The sequence below is a fragment of the Adiantum capillus-veneris genome, chromosome 29 (assembly GCF_014529385.1).
Source record: "Adiantum capillus-veneris isolate H3 chromosome 29, ASM1452938v2, whole genome shotgun sequence".
NCBI lineage: Eukaryota > Viridiplantae > Streptophyta > Polypodiopsida > Polypodiales > Pteridaceae > Adiantum > Adiantum capillus-veneris.
In genome coordinates, this window is record NC_140959.1 from 93,825,340 (window position 1) to 93,847,424 (window position 22,085).

The 22,085-nt window shown below is 42.5% G+C and overlaps 1 protein-coding gene across 1 annotated transcript; it reads left to right on the forward strand.

Moving 5' to 3' along the window:
- The first annotated feature begins 4,261 nt into the window (after positions 1 to 4,261).
- Positions 4,262 to 6,283, forward strand: LOC147419610 (ubiquitin-NEDD8-like protein RUB2). Its single transcript, XM_086505652.1, has 4 exons — positions 4,262 to 4,420; positions 4,533 to 4,634; positions 5,305 to 5,564; positions 5,887 to 6,283. Exons 2-4 carry the CDS (start codon positions 4,542 to 4,544, stop codon positions 5,993 to 5,995), a joined length of 462 nt encoding a protein of 153 aa, XP_086361778.1. The 5' UTR covers positions 4,262 to 4,420; positions 4,533 to 4,541; the 3' UTR covers positions 5,996 to 6,283.
- The last annotated feature ends 15,802 nt before the right edge of the window (positions 6,284 to 22,085 follow it).

Sequence of the window (22,085 nt, forward strand, 5' to 3'; positions counted from 1 at the left end):
AAAATGTAAAATCTTCCCTAGTTTAGTAGTAACTATTAGAAAAACCTAGAAAATTTTGGAGAAAAACCAGTAAATTCCAAAAGCCCAATTTTTACTTGGTGAGCCCAAGGTGCTTTTTGCAGTATCTGAACGCAAAAGCCACCACGTGGATTAGATTTAAATTATAAAAAAAAAACATCACTCTAATGAAAAGCTCTAAAAAAAACTCCGCGCAAAAAGCTGCCAAGTGAATTAAATCAATCTCGTTGCTCTCATACAGAAACAGGTCGCTCTTCTCCACAGGCAGTTCGCTGGTTCCCAGAAGTAGCTTGGAGCTTCGAATCGGCCTTCTTTGGCAGTGAAGTCTCAATACCTAATCGGCCTTCTTTTGCAGTGAAGCCTACTTGCGCCTCCTAATTGGCCTTCTTTTGCAATGCAGCCTACTTGTGCCTTCCCCACATAGCGATCATAGCACCTGTGTGCAACAAGACCCAGTGGTGAGTTGAACGGTATGTCCAGCTTCAACTACCTTACTCAGCTCTTTTCGGCAGACACAACTAGTTATGGACAGCATTATTCCGCTCCAAGTATATAATCTCGTGCAGATTCAACAACCCTGTGCCCTCGACCATCCTTCAATGTTCATGGAAATGATATGCAGCAGATCCCCATTCCTAATTCTCAAGATTCACTCCAATTCTTTTCCACGCAGTTTGCCTGTGAAGCAGTAAGCCAAGCAGAACCGGAAAAGAGTACCAAAGACCTTTCAAACCCTCGTTATATTTCGTAGATCATCAAGCTAGAGGGTACTTCGGATGCTTGCCGACGCGATGAGCATTCTCAAAGATCAGATATTTCGTGCGAGCGACCAATGGCAGAGGTCTGTTCTAGTTCTACTGAAACAAAAGATAATCAGATTTCAATCGATGAGAAGTTGGTCTAATCTGGAGTCGAACCACCAAAACTCGCCCGTTCAACACATTTTTTTACTACTGCTATCAGGGTGTTGGCGATGCAACTGGAAGAGGCCGAAGAAATGAAAAGAATAGACATCGAAGTGGACATGAGGGCAGAAAAGCTTAGCAAGATCGATCGCACAGAAGCTGTGATGGTTGTCCTCAAGTAATTAAGCCAGCGGCTTGAGTGCTAATTGCTTGCGCTTTTAGCTGAGAGTGTGAGGGGATTAGTGAGAGACAGCTCAATGTCGAGGGAAAGGCATTGGGGAATATTGTCGCTAGTGCAAGTCATGGTTTGATGAGTTGTTGACTTGAGTCGCACTCCTCGTCCAACTCTGCTGATAGCCTATCTGAAAATTTGATGAGACAAGCATTTCAGAACGATCTGCAGACAAACAAAAGCATCTCTCATGACCAATTTAATGTCCGTAGGAGTTGGTTAATGTGTATCTCCAAGGAGATGCAGCAGTATTTCAGCGGAAGTCACGTAGTCAATCATGCAGGTGCCTACGTTGCGGACTAGGATCAAAAGAATAGTCAAAGATCACCAGAAGCGGAAGCTAATTCTTTTTTCACACAAAGAGCTTTGATGCTGGAGAAGCTGAAGAACAAGGACTGCGGAGTAATGGCATATCGTAAGACATGCATACCAATATGTCAGGACCTATTAACATCTAGCAGTAGTTCACTGTTGGCAATTCAATATCTGGGTGGGATAGCAGAAATTTTACAAACAATGTGGCCAATATTGTGGCATGTAAAGAGATTCTCTTTCTAAACCGTGCGTAGACGGTAGCCAATGCGGCCGCAATTGAGATTAGCAACAACAGTATACTGTAGCGCTGCTCTTCAGCAGATGCATACAAAGCAGGGAATGCTCGTGGTGTGGATTTGAACGCATAGCATTTGCTGCTTTAGAGCTCTCTTCTTGCCAATAACCATGATTTGGTGGCGGATTCTATGAGCAAAGATCCATGTACACAACAGCTATCGAATCAAGTTCGGACGGTTGCAAATGCAGACATCAATTTGGTATCGATACATAATGCAGGCTAGCCAGCAAGGAGGCAAGAAGACATAATTGTTGATCGAAGCAGCTTACAACTCAGAGAGAGAGAGAGAGAGAGAGAGAGAGAGAGAGAGAGAGAGAGAGAGAGAGAGAGAGAGAGAGAGAGAGAGAGAGAGAGAGAGAGAGAGAGAGAGAGAGAGAGAGAGAGAGAGAGAGAGAGAGAGAGTAATATTGATCATAGGACATAGAGCATAAAGTTACATTTGCATGTTTTGTGTATGGCAGGAAGGACATATATTCACAACAATGCACGTTCCAATTGCACAAGCGTGACTCCAGCTCGACAACATTGCAAGGTCTGTTATATGTATCCAATTTTCCATGCGCATGCGTTTGCTTGGCACAACAAATAAACGCTACGGGGCAGGGCACGGCTTCCGTTTCTTATAATTTTTTGGAGAGACCACAGGGTCAGCTGTCCACCATACTTTTGTATGGCACCTCTGTATGACGTGCACAACATACTTTGCACTTTTAGTGTGACGTTTCATTGCAATACGATATATTTAACTATTCACATTGCTTTGTTGTAGCTTGACTCACATATCAGCGGTGTGTAGATTGGACAATCAGAAAGCAAGAGTACAAGATTGCATGTTAGTATAGCACCTCATTTATTGTTGCAATTCATTCATGCTTTATCTATTTTCTTGTTTTAGAAATTTCCGCATTACTTCCTTTGCTTTGGTTTATTTGGATCTCGTTTTCAGAACTATACACTCAATGTCGATCAACATCTGCACGTGAGTTGCACACGTAACTTTTTGCATACGGTTGCTTGCCAAATGTATGTGATGTATTACATTAGTGAATACATGTGGTGTATCACAGTAGTGAATTCACCTTGTGCATCTTTACTTTAGCTCTAAATAAATTATACCATACTAGGTTGATGCCATACTATATATGTCCTCGTTTCTCCCGTACTTAGGTGTCAGTATGAAGTTCTCAAGACCTAGAAGATTACAGTTCAAGCATCAATAAGCTAAAGAGTAAATTTCAACCACCTTGAAACTAGCTTACCGACCATATGCTAGGTCATGGTTTGAATTCACTGCATTGTATAAAGATTGGAGCATGCAATGTGACATCTTCGCTCACAATCTAGAAGTATGTCTCTGCTGCGCGACGATATACCTCACATATATAACGATAAACAAGGTCGACAGATAAATGAAATAAACACTCTTGTTGCCCTCCCTTCTATATTATTGTTGGCCGCTTTTTCGGCTTAGCGGCATTCTATTTACAATCCATTATCAGTTCAAGATACCAACCACGAATCAACAGTATCCTCTCTCTATTCATCATGAGACTGATGAGTGATATTTGGACATAGAAGAGGCAGATATTATAATTATGGAGATGAGCTATCCATGTTAACCCAAACAACTTTTGACCTTATAGTAAGACAATATATCAATGTAACAACCAGTAAATTGGCAGATCCCTTCAACAACAAATGTGTTCACTTGCTCGGTGATCTTGCCCAAGTACCCCCAGGTTGTAGTCAGTACACGAGAGCTTTGTAACACATGTCATATCACAAGCTCGGTCCACTGGCAACATGCAGCTTTGTACAAGATGGCATGCTCTATAAGACATGCAACGGACCCTGAATTGCTTCAATTCTTCACCATTTTTCGTGAAAGAAAACCAGTTGCAGATAAGATCAATTGTACCTTGGGTGCATGTAGTATAGATGAAGTGCATGTGCATGTCACATCACAGACGTCCAACACTAAAACAACCTTGCCTTGAATAAATTGTACAATGAAACTTACATTAAAAAACTTGAAATGAAGATGAATGCGGGTAACATAAATGTCCTTGAAAATATCACTGAAAATATCGACTTGACAATCGATGCGGCAAACGGTGCAACATGCATTGTCGAAATTCACCTTAAAAAATGCGAGCCGATGTGTTGTGCTAGCAACCATTTAATAAAAAATTTCCTCTATAATACAACCTCGCTTGGATATAATCTCAACTGTAACCACTCCTATAATCTCTAATAATTGATCCGATAAACAGTATAGCATTTTTCGACTGTATATCCCTTTCACGCAATGCTGCACTTCCCAAATTAGCCTTGCTTTTGTTTCCTTCTAGTCATGCTAGCTGCTAAAAGTCAATTTGCATATTTCATGTTATATTCTATAGATGTTATATAGCAAGGCCCACCAAGCAAGACTAGTTTCTATTTGTTTGGAAAAGTGTTCTTTGGGAACATTGGTGTGAAGCGAGAGAGAGAGAGAGAGAGAGAGAGAGAGAGAGAGTTCAACTCTCCCAAAAACATGAAATAAAACTTCATGATTTCTGCGTTTCCTGTAAGCGATTCGGAGTTATATATACGCTCCTCCCTGCTCTGCTCATCTCTGCAGCCCCGCACATCGACAGTCTTGTCGACAAGGTACTTTCTTCCCTCGCTACCCTTCGCCGCGCTTAAAAGACTCACACCGACAGGGTCGATTCGCGTTCTTGTTTGTTTTGTTTGAAAAAGCCTTTGGCTGTGCTGGTCTCAGTTGCGGACGATGCAGATCTTTGTGAAAACCCTAACTGGCAAGACCATCACTCTCGAGGTGGAGAGCAGTGATACCATCGACAATGTCAAGACCAAAATCCAGGTGGGTTCCTCTTTTTCTCTCTGTACTTTGTCATTCTTGTAGAGTTTCCACACCATTGTGCTTGCACGCGCACGTGCACTTGCACTTACGCGCATGCGCACACACATATGTGCATGTGGCTTTCTTCTGGACTTTTGCACCATGGACCTTTCCACTTACACTTACCACCCCTGCAAAATGAAACCTTGTTACATGGACGTGAAGGCAATGTTGAACAAGCAGCGTGCAATGCAAGAAGAGACTGTATCTAATATGCCTTCAAGTGGGTGATTCTACAAGAAAGAAGTGTGTGTGTGTGTGTGTGAGAATGGGGAGAGAGAGAGAGAAGAAGAAGAAGAAGAGAATTTTAAAGTTGTAGGAAACTATCCCAAGAGACCTTAAAGATCTATCCGAGGAGGAGAATTGAACTCAAGACCTGTTATTCAAGAGGGGAATGACATAACCAATCTACCACACTTGGGTGATAGAAAGGTTATACCATTTTCCTCTTCTTAGTAGCACACACACACACACACACACCCAAGAAGAGAATTTTAATGTCGTAGGAAACTATCCACAGAGAGAGAGAGAGAGAGAGAGAGAGAGAGAGAGAGAGAGAGAGAGAGAGAGAGAGAGAGAGAGCCTTTTTTGAATGTCATCTGATTGTTTTCTGCTTTAATCTTTTCTGTAGGATAAGGAGGGAATTCCACCAGATCAGCAGCGGCTGATTTTTGCAGGAAAGCAGTTGGAGGATGGCCGGACTTTGGCTGATTACAACATCCAGAAGGAGTCGACACTCCATCTTGTTCTTAGGCTGCGTGGCGGCACCATGATTAAGGTGAAAACTCTCACTGGTAAAGAGATTGAGATTGATATTGAACCAACTGATACAATCGAAAGAATAAAAGAGCGAGTGGAGGAAAAGGAAGGGATACCGCCTGTGCAACAAAGGTAAGCAATGCTTTGTGCTGGTATTGGTCTAAGTTCATGATTTACATAATATGCAGACGTTGTGCGTGGCTTTTGCTTTTTGTAACTTTCTGGTAATCGGGTCTAGGCCTTTGTTAGGAGATTGTAGTGTGGGGTCTGGTAAGAAGATTGTTTGGCATGCGTCCAAGAATAATGCTGTGTTTATTGAAGTACGTGTCTGCATGGATCCTTGAATTACTCGTGCATTGCATTGAAGGCTACTGATGTTTGTTTTGTTCTGTCATGGAGTCGTAAATTTTTTCTAGTAGCCTTTGCTTATGTTTTTTTTGGCTTCGTGGTATAGGCTCATCTTCGCCGGTAAGCAAATGAATGATGAGAAGACTGCAAAGGACTATAACATTGAAGGTGGTTCAGTCCTTCATCTTGTCTTGGCATTAAGAGGAGGTGCATAGCTAGAGGTGCCCTACCTCTTTGCGAAGATGGGGGATCCGTGATTTATTTGGGGCGGATTTATAGGTTTGAATGCTTGTCTTTTCAAATACACAGGGGTAGGGAGGCAACTGGTTCATTCCAAATTTAGCCATGTCTCATGGCCAATGTATCATTGCATAAAAGCCATGTATAGTCATTGCCGTGACCATCAAGTGTAAAATGTGCTGAAACAATCAAATGCTAGTAGAAAACTTTGGTGATTAAGTGATTATTATCATAAACATGGCTTGCTGACCATTTTTGGTATCGATTCGTTTGCTTAGTATTTACTATACATTTGTTGTAACATTATTTGTGAGTGGTTTTATTATTTGTCCGTCAAGGGTAGGGGGCTACCAATTCCTGCCATGGGATCACCTAGCCTTCTAGGCTGGAATCAGCTGTCGGATGGTAGCCACATCAGCATACGTCAAGAATTACAACCGGCCTGGTGCCAGCTCCGATACAGCAGCAGTCGTAATGTAAGCAGGAGATGACGCCTCAGCAGCCAGAAGGAAAGAAGATGCCATGCTGCCACTCAGCAGCTGGAATGCCACCACCAACCTACACATAAGAAGCAGCCAGCACATTGTGTATGAAAGTCTCCCACGTCAGCACCTGGCAGCTCCTGATCTGGGTGGCGACTGACCCTCCTCTGGCCTACCCTTAACGGTGTAGGGAAAGGACCTGCAAGAGAGGGTCCTCTCCTGGCAGTCCAGTGTCGGGGCCCCCTGCAATGTCAGGTGTAGGAGTAGGCGAGGTCCTGCCTGCTGAGTTGGCAACCAGAGGACGTTCACAGCAAGTATTATGTGTGCTGACCTGGCATGCAATGATTGGAGCATGATTATGGCCGAGCAGCAGTATTTATTCTGCGCATTGAGTTGCCATGCAATGATTGGCAATGATGAGAGCTAGAATTCTGGGTGCTCAGTTGGACACTGTAGACCGGCCTGCAGACTGTTAATTGCACCTCTCACAGTCTGAAGACTGAGGTGTCATGCATCCAGAAGCTCTGCAGGCCGATTCTGCCCATTAATGGGGGCTGGGTGGATGGCCAGGATGGCCTGCCCTCTGACCCCCGACTGTGACGGGGTAGCGAAAGGACAGTTCCTTTCCAATAATGTGCTCTTGGATCGCTCAGATTTAGGGAAGTGACAGTAGCAGTCCTTTGGATGACTCTTTGGCTGTTCTTTTCTTCTACAAGAAATTGACCACACAGATGTTAGAATCCTTCTTCAACATGGTTACAATTTGATTGTAGATAGAAGACCGAGCGAGCTCTTAAGTAAAAATAGCTACCTTTCTCTTCTATTTGTGTGACTGCGTGTAGGTAAGCTGTATGGTACGTCTCTCGTGTATTGGCTAAACTAAAAAAACCATTGTTGTCCTCCATGCATGGGCCGTAATTGTTGTATTTTGCCTTGACACAATGAGGGGTTTGTAGCAACCAAAAAATGGTAGGCTTGTTTGTTTACTCTTTTCAATGCCTATTGAAGATTTTGCTGATATCTTCTTTGACGAAGGAATCAAAATCACTCTGATAATCTTTATCTGTCAGTCAAAATAAGTTATTATACTATACTTTTATGAAGGTGGCTTGGACGTCAGGAAAGGTGGCATCTTTTCCATATTGGACAAAAAGTGAATAATTTGCAAGTAGTGAATAATTTGCAAGTAAGGAGTGAGCTGCCATAGCTTTTACATCATTTAACACTTAACAGATATGATTGTGTTGATGGGACTCTTGTTCCTCTTTGATCAAGATTTGGAGGCTAATTCAGAGTATAAGCCTCTGATGACAGGGAAGGAACATTGACTACAACATTGAATGCACTGTCAAACAAGGTTTTTCACACAAGATGCACTCGACTCACAATTCATTTTGCTCTACTGCCTATTTGCGACACGCCATTAACAATAGACCTTTTTTGTAGGAAAAAAAGACCTCTTGTGAAAAATCTCCCTCACTTGGGTAACCTTTGAACACAAAAATATGATGGTCTGGTCCTCCACCAAAAGGAGGGAGAGAGCCAAAATAAAGAGTTCCTTGTCAACAAACATGAAGTTGCGTTTGCTGCATCCCTCTTCTATGTCTTGCAATAATCCTTGGGGTTAGTCAGGTATTGGGTGATTTTAATCAGTTAAAATTACAAAATCTTGGCTTGATTTTGAACTTGCCTTGCAAAATTCATCAAGTGCTAGTTCTATTATTGGCAAACTCTACTTGGAAGAGTTTTAAGTGTGCCCTTACTTCCTTTAGTTAGGAAAGACGATTTTGACAAACCCTACAAAGGGGTACCTATATACCATGAGAGTGCAAAGGGAGGGTAGACAAAAAAAATTACAATTTTATACGATTACATTTATGGATGGAGTCTTTAATTGCAATTTGGAAAAAAAAACTTGCCTTTCATAAAGAAGAGTTTCATTACCTAGTAGCATACGAGTAGAAAATACCCTTTGATTGCATGAGGTGAATCCTCGAGCCATAACCTTACCTTGTTGTCAATCTTGTCGCCTCCATTGGCATCCTCCTCTATATGAGGGTGAGAGACCTACATTACAACTCACCCTCCATGAGACACGGATCTTGAGGCCCTAGCCCACTATTGATTGCCCTGTCCACCTCATCCTCCTCTCTGTCTCTTTGCCTATCGTGTCTTTGCCTTGTCTCATGTAGAGCCTCTACCTCTACATCTACCTCTTGCCTTGCAATTGCTTCCTCCACATCAATGCTCAATTGCTCAAATTGACGTAACGTATCCTGATGGTTTCACACTATTCAAGGACTTATCTTTTTATTTTCATTCTTACTTCTTGCATTGCATTCAAGTTTATTTGGTGTTTCAGAGTCTTCTCTAACCTGATCAATTAAACAATGAAATAAACATTGTGTTTCAAGATTGTAAATTTGTAAATTACAAGAGAGCAAGATTTTTGTAAAGAAATGTCCTATGCACACACACACACACACACAGAGAGAGAGAGAGAGAGAGAGAGAGAGAGAGAGAGAGAGAGAGAGAGAGAGAAAGAAATGCTTAGTAAAGAACTTACTATCTAAAGTCAAATTCTCATCAAACTTTTGTCTCCAACTTTAGACTCATGATAAAGAATTTTTTGATGGTCTTGTTTGTGTATTGTTTCAAGAGGCATAGTGTAGAAAAAAACAGGGCTAAGCAGTGTGCTATCAAACATGCATTTGTGGCTACAAAGTAAAAGAAGAATACCCATATTACCACCAACTCGCCATAATTGATGTTGGTATGGAGCTATGGAGGATTAGGCAAAGACACTTATATTATTACCATGATCATAGGTAAATGAATAAGAGAGTAAATGGAAGTAGCAAACTTGCTTATTGAACTAGATGAAATCTATACAAAAAAGGTTAATTTATAGCTTAAAACTAAGCATGATGTAAGGATAGAGGTAAAATAGCACACAACTCTCCACCCATCCAACACCTATAGCCTTTTGCTATTCTAGAACCTATGCCATGTCATGTGGGCTCATAGCCATTGCTTAAGCCCTGTAGCCCCATGACCCTTCCTCACACTACTTCCCCCCCTGGAAGAATAGTTTTCGTCCTCAAAAGCAAAATCATTTCTTAATCAGACTAATGTTCTCCCAAGTGGAACCTTCATCAAGTTCATATTCTTCTTAACCAAGAACTCTGTAAACATCATAAAATTACAACCTCCAAAAATAGATATGTAGATAGAGGAGATATGAAAAGTAAATCATAATGTTCATAGCATAAACATTTCATAAGTGGAATGTCTAGATGTATCTGTTAAAAAGTATAGTACGTAAAGGTTACCCAAAACGTGAATTGCTACCACACAATTACTGATAGGGTTGTCATAATTTTTTATCTTGCCACTTTGCAGACAGAATCATAATCATATTTAAATAGATAACATTGGCCACATAATTATCTAAAAAGAGAGTGTCTTAATGTTCGGCATAGAACAAGAGCGATAAACACCTTAGGAGGCGTCATGACACATATGAATATATGATGTCAGTGTCATAGTACTTCATGAGAACTCATACTCTCCACATGTGGAATTTATCTCATACATAGATGTTGATTCCTCGAGCATTCGTGTCGATGCCCTTTGCAAAAAGAAGTGTTAGTATGTGTGGCTAATTTAACTCCATGAGCTCTCAGACCATATTATCCACCCTTTTGGTGGATAACAAGTGCCAAAGAAAAAATCTCTACCCGTATGGGATCTTCACAAGCCAATTTTGCATTCAAGATATTGGAAAACATAAAAGTGTTAGCTGATCGCTTGGTTGATAGCTTTGTAGCTATGCTTGTTTTTGTCACAAATAAACAACCTTCCTTCATGTAAAAACTTGGAGTCAAAACCGTAGGACCCTTGTCCACATGCATTTTCATCATATCAATTTTCTTTTGTCTTGAGCTTGAATAATTGTGATGTCTTAGGACCCCTGTCCTCAATACAAATTGCCATGTATGTCTTAACATTTGTTGGTGTGTCGTTGCATGTATTTATAGAGTATAGCAACAAAATGCTTAACTATAAAATCATAAAGAATAGGCAAAATAAATGCCACTTGACTAATCGGCTACGGTTCATAATGATGTTTATTTAGAAGAAAAGTTGTTATCTGTTGTGTGAATATAACAATGATTAGAATCAATCATAAATGAGTCGTTACTCGTCCATGGAGGCAAAATAACTGCCTAAAACAAATCATCCATGTCCAAAACACAATAGAAGATGCATATAGGAAAAAATAAATGGCAATCCTAAAACTTGGGTGCACCCTTAGACAAAATTCCATAAGCATGCTCATGCAAAAAGTCATAGCTTAAAACAAGTGTATTTATGGACCCTTGTGCTTGCCTTGCATATCTTTAGTTGAATTGATATTGTCGATCACAGACAAACAATTGCCTTGTTGAGTATAAATTTATTGAACTTGGACCTATTCAAAGTACCCTTATGCATAGATTTTGAAAAAACGCACCACAATCTGGTCGATGATGTCCTCGATAGAGCTATAGTAGAAGTGTAAAAAAAGCTTGCTTATGTGGAGTTGGATCCACCATAGTCGCATGCCTTGCATGCATTTTCTCCATATGAACGACAGTCATTTGCACTTTTTGACATCTCCAATCTATAAAAATTTCCTGGTAGCCTTTGGTTCTAAACCTTGAGCCCAATTTTTCAAAAACAAAAAAGAACTTGTTGAGATCCCGTTCTGCTTGGTTTGTGAAGCAACCTTTTGCCTTGATGTGCAAGCCGTGTATACTGGTCTTGGAGTCTTTGAAATACTTAAGGCCTTCTTGATTCTTGTCAAAATCAGAGCCTTGCTCCATGCATCTTGGTTAAATTTTCCTTTTTCTTTTCCTTAACCTTGGCCATGGTGCCTCCCTATGGAAGCCACGATTTCGAGAAGACAAACCTCACCATTGCTTTGCTCTAAGGCCTCACCTTGGAAATGGTGGTTTCCTTGCCTTGCACAAACCGTACATGGAGCCTTGCTCTCGAATTGAGCCCTTTCGCCTTCGAGATGGTTCTTAGTCTTCATATATCTTGAATTGAACCCTTTTGCGTTTGAGATGGCTCATTGCCTTCATGCATCCTGAATTGAACCCTTTCGCGTTCTAGATTGCTCGTAGCCTTTCGCATGACCTTTTGCATGGATTTCCTTGAATTCACATGGTTTTCCTCAACATCACATGGAGACGGTCCCTTAGGGTGGCTCCCTCCATCCAAGAATCCCCAGACCACCTTCTCCCCTCCTCGCCATAGCTTTCTTACATGCCAAAGTGAAAGAGAGAGAGACCTCTGAGCTCTGATACAAATATAAGAACAATAAAAAAGGCATACAACTCTTCACATATCCACCAACATCTATACCACCCTTTTGCTATCCTAGGTCCCCTTGCCCAACCAGGGTGGGCTCATAGCCCTTGCTTAGGCTCTAACTAGGACCCTTGTCCTCAGACATGAAAGTAAGTGTGATATGGGGAAGGTGGCACCCTCACTATGTGCCAAACTCACATGCATACATCTCTACAAAGAGGGATTGACCCTAGAAAGGGGGGAAGCTTTTGGAAAGTCAACAAGTGCATGCACTTCAAGGAAAATAGGTTTCATTTCTTGTCATGTCATCTACTATTATGTAATTTTATGTGCATATCCTTAGAGATGGTTCATAGTCTAAAGCCCATCTTCAATGTAGGAACACTCATATGTCCACATTGGTCATAACATACTCATAAGCTACCTATGTTGGCTCATACTCATACTCATAAGACCCTAAACATGGATACAAAATAATAGGTGAATCATAAGTGTCAAAGTGACTCATCTCATGATACACTCCTCTAAAACTAGTGCTCATAACCAAAACCACACACTCAGGGGGGCTATTCTCAAAATGGTATAATAGAATGAGGAAGAGGGTTGTAATCATATGTGCTCTACAATATGTCAAAATTTGACTCATAAATAAACTGGGTGGATCCATGCTCCTCATCACCCTAGCCCTTGCAACTTTGATCTCATCCTTGGTTTTCTTCTTGTTGTTGGTGATGGCCTTCTTCTTCTTTGATTGATCTTTATAGTAGCATCTTGTAGGTGGATGACACATTTTTCCACAATGGGAGCATAAGAGGGAGGGCCCCCGAGGGGTGTTTTTTGTTTTGTTTTGTTTGTGTTTGTGTTGGTGTTGGGGTGTTGTTTTTTGGGTTTTATTTGGGGGGGGGGGGGGGGGGGGGGGAGGAAGGAAAGTATTATGTCTCATAAGAATAGCTACTCACAAGTGAGCAACATTCCTATCCTCAACCTTGTGAGAGAATAATTGTGTGGATACAATAGGCCTCTTTGTATCTTGTTTCCTCTTGTAAAGTATGCTATCGTGAAAAAATTGGTAATTAAATAATTTTATTGCAATAGGATTTTCTCTTTTTTTTAAATCTCGTTATATGTAAGGTCACTTGCATCCAAAATAATAAGTCAGGTGTATGATGTTTCTTTTAATTGAAATACATGTAAGTGTAAAAACAAGGTGACAACTCACAATGGCATGTAGAAAGCAAGAGAAGGTTAGTTTTTGGCAATGAGGAGGTATGTAGTAGAGTGGTCGGACCAGTAGTTGTAGTTGGTGTCAGACATGGTTTGCGGCAGGTCATTGCTAACCCATATGTGGTCTAGCGTAGAGTTGTGTACTGTGGTTGGATGGTGTATCAATTGGTGGAGCCCGTGCTGGAGAATGAGGATGGAGAGGGTTCTGTATGTGCTGCTTTTCTCAAGTGCGTCAGTGTTGAAATCTCCCATTATGATTAGTGGTCGCATGGTGCGGGGTGAATCGAGAAGTTTGGAGAAGCTCTGTAGGAACCGTGGGAGTGATGATGCTGGTTCCCTATAGAGTGAAATGACTGTCGCCAGGTAGTTGTTGGCGCAGTGGAAAGTTGCATGGATCGTTTCAAGCGTTTGATTTATGCAGATGTGTATTTGTGTAGTTATTAGGTTGTTTTTATGGAGAATGGAGATGCCGTGTAGTTCTGTTGAGGATATGCTATAGAAGCCTGGAATGGTTGTCGCATGTTATCGAGTCTCTTGTAGGTAGAGGATGTCGGAGGCTATCAGGCTTTTGTTGTGGATGATATCGTTTGCATGCTTTCCAAGGGAGACGACGTTTAGTGATTGGACAATGTAATGTGTATCTTGGTGGAGATGTAACTGCTTCTGGATGGGGGAGTAAGCTGCTTATGTTCTCAACCTGTGGAGATCTTTGAGGACAGATGCGTCGGTGTGAATGTTGCAAGGTAGCAACCTCTCTATCAAATATAGATTTGCAGTGTCACGAATCCGTGTGAGAGCAGTGTATGTGAGGCCGTGAGACCTAATTCCTTTGGGGTTGAAAGCTAGTGTGTTGAGTGTAAGCCCTTGTGATCGGTGAATTGTGCGGACTGTAGCAGGCTGAACTGGGAATTGCTTGTGTGTGAGGGTGTTGAAGTAGTTTTTCCCAATTTGGAATTCACGTGCGATGCGGAGAATTGGCGTCCAACCAGGCAATGTGAGTGGGCTGCGAAGATGACGGTGGTCATACCTTTGCTTTTTCCCTATGCTAGGGTTGGTGAAATGAATCCAGAGGCATGTCGTGTCGGAGAATGTAGTGCACAGCTTGTAGACGCCTTCTGTGCCATTGATGAAGCCGTCGAGAATGTCTAGGTTTCCAGTGCATAGCTTGACCACTAGCCCTGGTTTTAGATACAACGTTGCTTGGAGACCCGCAGTTTGCCTGGTATCCAATGGAATTGCTATTGTTTTGCTACAAGAAGCGGCGCGTTTGTCAATCGCTTTGAATATGTGTGGCTCACCAAGCAATTGTGAAAAGACCTTTTCATTGTGTTCATCCTTTGCCTTGTTAGAGTAGAATAGCTGTGATATGGTTATGTCAACAGGCAACTCTCTGTGGAAGGAGTTGTTAATGTATGCAAAGTCGCTACAGGTGTGTGAGCCAATTCTCATTCGGTTGAGCACCTCTATAAACTGTGCATCAGTTTGTCTCATTGTCATCGTTAGTTCGTAGCACTTAGGGAATTCATGCCAGTACGAAGGTGCGACTGCCTCGAGAAGAGCATGTTTGCTTGTGAATATACAAGAGTCTTTGACTGGGCTAGCTTGACAGAGGTCACCACAAAGTATGACATCAAGGCCACCAAAAGGTTGGTCGTGTTTTCTCTTGATGGCACGAAGACGTGAATCAACCAATGAGAAGACACTCGATCCTATCAAGGATACTTTATCAAACACTAAAAGCTCCAAATCTTGATAAAGTAAGGACAATGCATCTAGCTTTTTTGCTCCGAGGCTTGTTACCATATACATGTGGTAGTGATGTGTGTGAACACACTAGGACCGCCGGGGCATTTTTTCCCTCTTTAGGAGGTTTTTTCCCCCGAGCATTGTATATACGCCCATCACTCTAGGGCTATCTATCTTTCCATTGCACACTAAGTAACACACTCTCTATTGTGTGCCTTGAGCTTCCTTCGTCTTCTCCAAGCTGTGTGTGTTTCTCTGCAACCCTAATTCCAACAATTGGTATCAGAGCAGGTCACGTCCTCCCGGGGTTAGTCGCCAGCTGCTCTAGCACACGCCTGCTCACTTTCTCCGATTTCAGTGAGCTTTGGCGAGCATTCGCAGGTCGACAAATATTTTGGGGATGCTCAAAGAGCTCGGTCTGCTCAGAATTTTGATTTGGGCTCATTTCGGCCTCCGTTTCCACTACAGGCAGTACTGCACAGGATATTTTGTCATTTTGTGCAGAATTTCTGTCTGTGCCGTTTTCTACGTAACAGGTGCCTTATAGTCTTCTACGGTTTGTGCTAAGGTTGTTCCCGCTCCGTTTCTCCTATTTTCGGGCAGTTTTCACATCAGGTGCAGCATTTACCATGGCTGACAACAACAACACAGATGTGTTCAAGATGTTTGCTGCTGAGGATAGGTTGGATGGGGACAACTACCCTATGTGGGCTTATATGATGCAACATGTTCTTGTGTCAAAGGGTGTCTGGAACATTGTGCAGGGCATTGATGTACGTCCTGGTTCTGAGGATGTAGGCGATGTTGAGGATGTTGCAGGTCTTGCTGCAAGGATTGCAGCTGTTAGAGTTGTTTTGCCTACGACAGAACAAGCTTGTTGGGATGTTAAGGATGCGCAGGCTCATGCATTGATTGCGTCGTCTGTGAAGCGCACCATTGTTCCTCACATCCGTTTAGCAAAATCTGCAAAACAGGCTTGGGATATTTTAGCAGGTCTTTATGCAAGCCGCAATGAGGCTAAAATTGCTTTGCTGCGTAAAGAGCTGGAGTCGAAGATTATGCATGAGGAAGATGATATGAACACTTTCCTTGCTAGTGTCAAGGATATCAATGAGCAGCTTATTTCTGCAGGTGAAGTCATTTCAGATAGTTCCCTTGTGCAGACTGTTCTTGATGCCTTACCAGATTATTACTAGAGTTTTTCTAGTACTTGGAGACTTATGACCCAAGGAAATCCAGAAGTTGTCAAGTTTGATGCATTATGCACATTGCTGTTGCAAGAGTCACTTTCCAGAAAAAACAGGACTAGACAGCGTGCAGTTGAACAGGCTTTTATTGCTTCTCAAAGAAAAGGTGGTAACAACAATGCAGCCACTTCTTATGGTTCTGCTACGAGTGGAAAAACTTCTGTTCCTAATGCTTTTGTTGGGAGCACTTCGTCTGGCAATTCTGGTGATAAGGGCAAAAAGAAGATGCATTGCCATTATTGCAAGGCTAATGATCACTTGATCAAGTCGTGTCCTAAGTTGAAGGCCAAAGAGGCTAAGAAGAAAGTGGGTGGTTCCACTGCAAATGGTGGTTCCACTAACAATGCAGCCATTGTTGAGTCTTCTGTGAAAGGAGACTGTGTTGCTGATGTTGATGCAGAATAGGCTTTTAGCGCAGAGTGCACTTACAATCCTGCTGTCCATGATGCATGCTTGTCAGTCGTTGCTGCAGATTCACATGTGTGGTATTTCGACAGTGGTGCTACAAAGCACATTACCTCACATCGTGAATTGTTTACCTCTCTTGAGTCTGTCCCTCATGGGAATTCAGTCACTTGTGCCAACAACGCCTCTTATCCAGTTTAGGGAGTTGGAAAGATTGTGCTCACTGCTGCTAATGGCAGTTCCTTCACACTTGTTGATGCACTTTATGTACCTGGGATCAAGAAGAATCTCTTGTCTGTATCCGCACTTGCTAGACTTGGACTTGTAGTCAAATTTGTGGATGACAGATGTACAGTTCATGATCTTAGTTTTGGTGATGAAATTGTTGCATCTGGCCTTTTGTGCCGTGGGTTGTATAAGCTCACTTTGTATGACAAGTGTGGACAAAATTTTACAAATGCTATTGCAGATTCAAGGGCTATTTCAGATGCAAAACTTTGGCATGCACGTTTTGGTCATCTGAATTTTGCCAGTTTGCTGCATTTGCAAAAATCTGCTAGTCGTGGGATAAAAAACCAATGTACAGTGCCTTATACGCCTCAGCAAAATGGTGTTGCTGAGACGAAAAACAAGTCACTGACAGAAATGGCACGATGTATGGTCAAAAGTCAAGCTTTACCGCATTCTTTTTGGCTTGAGGCCATCATGTGTGCCACTTATGTACTTAACAGGTGTCCTACGAAAGCTTTGCAGTCTATTACTCCATATGAAGCATGGCATGATAGAAAGCCTTCTATTGAGCACATGCGTGATTTTGGCTGTTTTGCATATGCTTTGGTGCCACAAGTGCAGCGCAGAAAATTGGATGATAAGGCTGTCAAATGTATTTTTGTTGGTTATAGTGCTGAAAGCAAAGGTTACAGGTTGTATCATCCGCAAACAAAACGTATTCTGGTTTCTCGGGATGTAGTGTTTGTGGAAGATTCTGTTCAGCCCTTGCTGTCATGTTCTAGAGACAGTAATGTAAGCTCACAGGACATTTATGACACTTTGTTGCCTCTTTTCAGTGGTGGAAATACGAATGTAAGTTCCAATGAGGCAAATGTACAGCCTATGGGGGTTTCTGAAAATGTTTTAGATCAGCCTATTACTGATGCAGATGTACATGATGTACTTGATGAGGAAAGGGCTGAAAATGAGCAGGGTAGAGGTATGCCAAAATGGCTGGTGCACACTTTGCGTGACAGTAAATTGGATGCACCTTTGTCTTGTCGTACTCGTTCAGGCTCTCTCCATGCATCTTATGCATCAAATTGTTATTCTTTGGCTGCGTCTAGTTTACATGATGTTGATGAGCCTCTGTCTTTTGATGAAGCACAGAATTCAGAAAATTGGATGGCTGCCATGCAATCAGAATATGATGCACTTATAGAAAATGACACATGGACTTTATGTGATTTGCCTCCTGGCAAAAAAGCCATTGGTACAAAGTGGGTTTACAAGTTGAAACGCAAGCCGGATGGTGAGATCGATCGCCATAAGGCTCGACTTGTTGCAAAGGGTTATGCACAGCAAAAAGGCATAGATTATGAAGAGACTTTTGCTCCCACTTGTCGTATGACTACTGTGCGTTTTCTATGTGCATGGGCAGCTCATTTTGGTTGGGATGTACATCAATCAGACATTGTTACTGCTTTCTTGAATGGTGACATATTTGAGGAAGTTTATGTAACTCAACCTCGCGGTTTTGTCATAAAAGGACAAGAGGACAAAGTGTGCAAATGTAACAAGGCTTTGTATGGGTTGAAGCAATCTCCTCGTGCTTGGTATGAGAAAGCTGACACTCATTTGGTCAAACAAGGCTTTCGTAACAGTCCAACAGAAAGCACATTGTATGTAAAGCGTGAGGGTGATGTACTTCTCATTGTGGTTCTTTATGTCGATGATTTGCTGATCACTGGACCAAATGAGAGACATATTGCTGAATTTAAGGCTGATTTGAATGCTACTTTCAAGATGAAAGATTTGGGGCTGTTGCATCATTACTTGGGTATACAGTTTAAGCAGTGTGATGGTGGTATTGCCTTGTGTCAGAAAAGTTACATAGAGACATTGCTGTGTAAGTTTGGACTCGAGGATTGCAAACCTATTGCCACTCCCATGGAAACAGGTTTGAAGTTGAGTCTACATGATGCTGGTGATCCTGCTGATGTCACTCTTTACCAAACTGCTGTTGGCTGCCTCATTTATGTATGCAACACGAGGCCGGATATTCAGTTTGCAGTCTCACAGGTCAGCAGATTTATGCATAGCCCAGGGTCTAAGCATTGGCAGGTTGTCAAGAGGATTTTCCGCTACCGTAGTGGCACTTTACATCTGGGCTTGTTTTATCCCAAGGGGGGATCATTGCCGCCAGACTTACATGCTTTTTCGGACTCAGATAGGGAAGTCTTCACACCTACGGTTGAGTGTGTATGGCTCAGACGCCTTATGGCTGATTTGGGTGTTGGACAGGACACTGCCAACACTATCTACGCTGACAATCAGAGCACATTGGCAGTTGCGAGGAACCCAGTTTTTCATGCTCGCACAAAGCACATGGAGGTGCATTACCACTATGTCAAGGAGAGGCTCTCAGCAGGAGAGATCAGCTTGGCTTATGTGCCAACATAGGAAAACCTTGCAGATCTTTTCACAAAGGCATTGTCTCGTGAGAAGCTTGAAGCTTTCCGCAAAGCTTTGGGCTTACTCCCCTTTGTGGACTGATCATATCTTTAGGGCATGGCACTTCCCTTTACTCATGTGCCAGCTCTCGTTCACCGCATCACTCCAGGGGGGATTTGTTACCATATACATGTGGTAGTGATGTGTGTGAACACACTAGGACCGCCGGGGCATTTTTTCCCTCTTTAGGAGGTTTTTCCCCCCGAGCATTGTATATACGCCCATCACTCTAGGGCTATCTATCTTTCCATTGCACACTAAGTAACACACTCTCTATTGTGTGCCTTGAGCTTCCTTCGTCTTCTCCAAGATGTGTGTGTTTCTCTGCAACCCTAATTCCAACAAGGCTTGTGTGTGCCGTAGTTATCAAAGGCAAATGTAAAGCTGAGTGTATAGTTGTACCACCAATGTTGAATGCTACCTTGCCTGTATATGCCATCAGGAGTGTCTTAGGAAAGTCAGGATTGTGGCCCGACTTATGTGTTTAGAAGCGAATGAGGGCTTCGACTAGCAAGAGCAGCGTGAATGTTTTTCCAGTGTCCGCTCCACCTGTGAGGAAGAGATGTATCTTTTCTAATAGTAATATGCGTTTTTTGAGCATGACATCATCGAGGATGAGTTGTTGTTCTGGGTTTAGCTTCTTTATTGATGCGTGGAAAACCTCATTGGTCATGGAAAAATGTTTGGAAAAATGCAAAGCAAATGGTTTCTTCATTGGTTGCTTTGATGGGGTGTTGATCATCACGTTGGCATTATCGGAATCGTTCAAGGAACTCACACTTGTCGTGTTGCGTGAGGTTGTGACGACTGTTGCGAACTTGTCGAGTGGAGCTGGTTCGACAACGAATTGTGATTCATTGTTTTTCACTGTCTCAATGTTCGAAGTATAGACATCAATCCAAGATGAACCTTCGGGCAGGTGCTCATTCTCATGGCTTGACCATGGCAAGAAGAGAAGGCATTGTTCTCTGTAGTGGTTGTCAGGGTCTAGCAGCAACGTGTCAGGCCTGGAGGGATTTTTTGTTGTGGAAGCGAACTGGGCCAAGCACATGGCAAAGAACGAGTGTGGTTTGGAGGCGTATTTGTCAATGATGGAGGCAGAGAAGATTTCTGTCGTGTCGGGGTGCATTTTTTGCAAGGCATTCTTTCTTTTGAGGACTAGAGCTCGCTCTTCAGGTGGATTAGTATTTATGTATATGAATTCTCTAGACGAGCTATGCAATGGAAGTGAGAGGCATATATAAGCAACTTGCTGTGAACTAATCTGCTGTGTGTTAAGCATTGTGCTACCAACTTTTCAAAGTCTCTCCAACGTTGTTGCATTGTTTGCGACACAGTGATCAACCTGTGCCTTGATTACTCCTATTAATGTATTGTCCATTTTTGCCATGTTCGAGGTGCAGTAGCTCGCAGCCCCATGCACGTTTAGCACAAACTGTATATCTATGTTTGCATTCCAAAGTTGTTGAAGTTGTTTGTGAATATATCGCTCGGTTTACGCTCGAGGAAAATAGTGGGTCCTGAGATTGTTGCTTGTAATGCAAGCAAGTACTGTTCCATGGAGAGTTGTACTTGTTCTAGCCATTCTTCAAATGTAGGGACATTTTGTAAATCAATCTGGCTGAGCTGTCTTTTGACTTGTTGCAAGTAAAGCTTACCTTGTCTAGCTATGTTCGGCTCAAGTATTCCTTGCCGGATAATAGTTGTGAATGGCATGGGGAAACGTGGAAATCCAAAACGGCAACTTTTGCTCTTCTTTCGGCAAGTCATATGGTGCTTGTGCTTGTAAGCTTTAGAAAGGTCATTGGGCAAGATGGATCCATCTGTGCTAATGTGGGTATTACAAATATTACAATATCTTGATCTGAGTGCGTTGTGAGTGATGGAGCATTTTCTAGCCACAACAAACCATGATCATGTTGGCTACCACGACTTTGGAAATCCGTGATGAAAAAGAAGTCTTGTATTTTGCCACATATGGAGGAATCAGTCCACAACAACCATTTCATTGCGTTGAACCTGTTGACGTAGAAACGAGCAGTTGCAATGGGATCGGTACGAATGAGGTGACGTTGGTAAGAGCTCAGGCTCTCCTCGGGATCTCGGCTCAGCGGGACTAACTTCTCTAGTGCAGCAAGAAGCCCTTTCCACCTTCGCTCTACGGAGGAGAACGTGACAAAAAATGTGGGCGGTCCAAGTTGTCGGATCATTGCAAATACATTTTTTTTTATCTTTTCCTTGTAGTCGGGGGATGGGTGCAATGCCTCGAAGTCTCTAAAGCCTAACCTTGAGTTGAAAAGCCTCTCTATGTTTGTGTCTTCTACAACTTACCTTGCAGTCAGCGCTGCACCTCCTAGCTTTCCCTTGCGCATTCGCACCCAAATAGAGGATGCAACTTGTCCCGACATGATTTTGATAGACTTGAAAAACAAATTCTCAATGTCCAGGGCGAATCTTCTGTCGATGTTCAAGAGCTCCCACTTTGCAATCGTTTGATAATCTTTGGTTGCGTCTTCTCTATATCTTCTAGGGGACCCGAAGAAAAGAGTTGGGAAGCTCAACTCCTTGCAATACTCGTCCGTGAAGATGCTCAACGGTGAGTTGTCCTCACAAGGTGCAACATGAAGAATCTTGCCACTGTAATCGACAACCTCTACAGCATTGGTGACCCCATGGAGCATGACATCAATATGTTCATCCTCAAGCTCAACATCGTGTGCATCGTCGTTAAGGGTATTCGCAGGAGCCATACTTAGACTAGAAAGGTGTGCAAGCCACTTGTTGTTGATGGTGACACCTTCTCTCGTGTAGAGTGGTGTGGATAGTAGTGTAGTGGTTGCACGCATTGTGAGCAGGGTCGCACAACGCCGCTTAGGTAA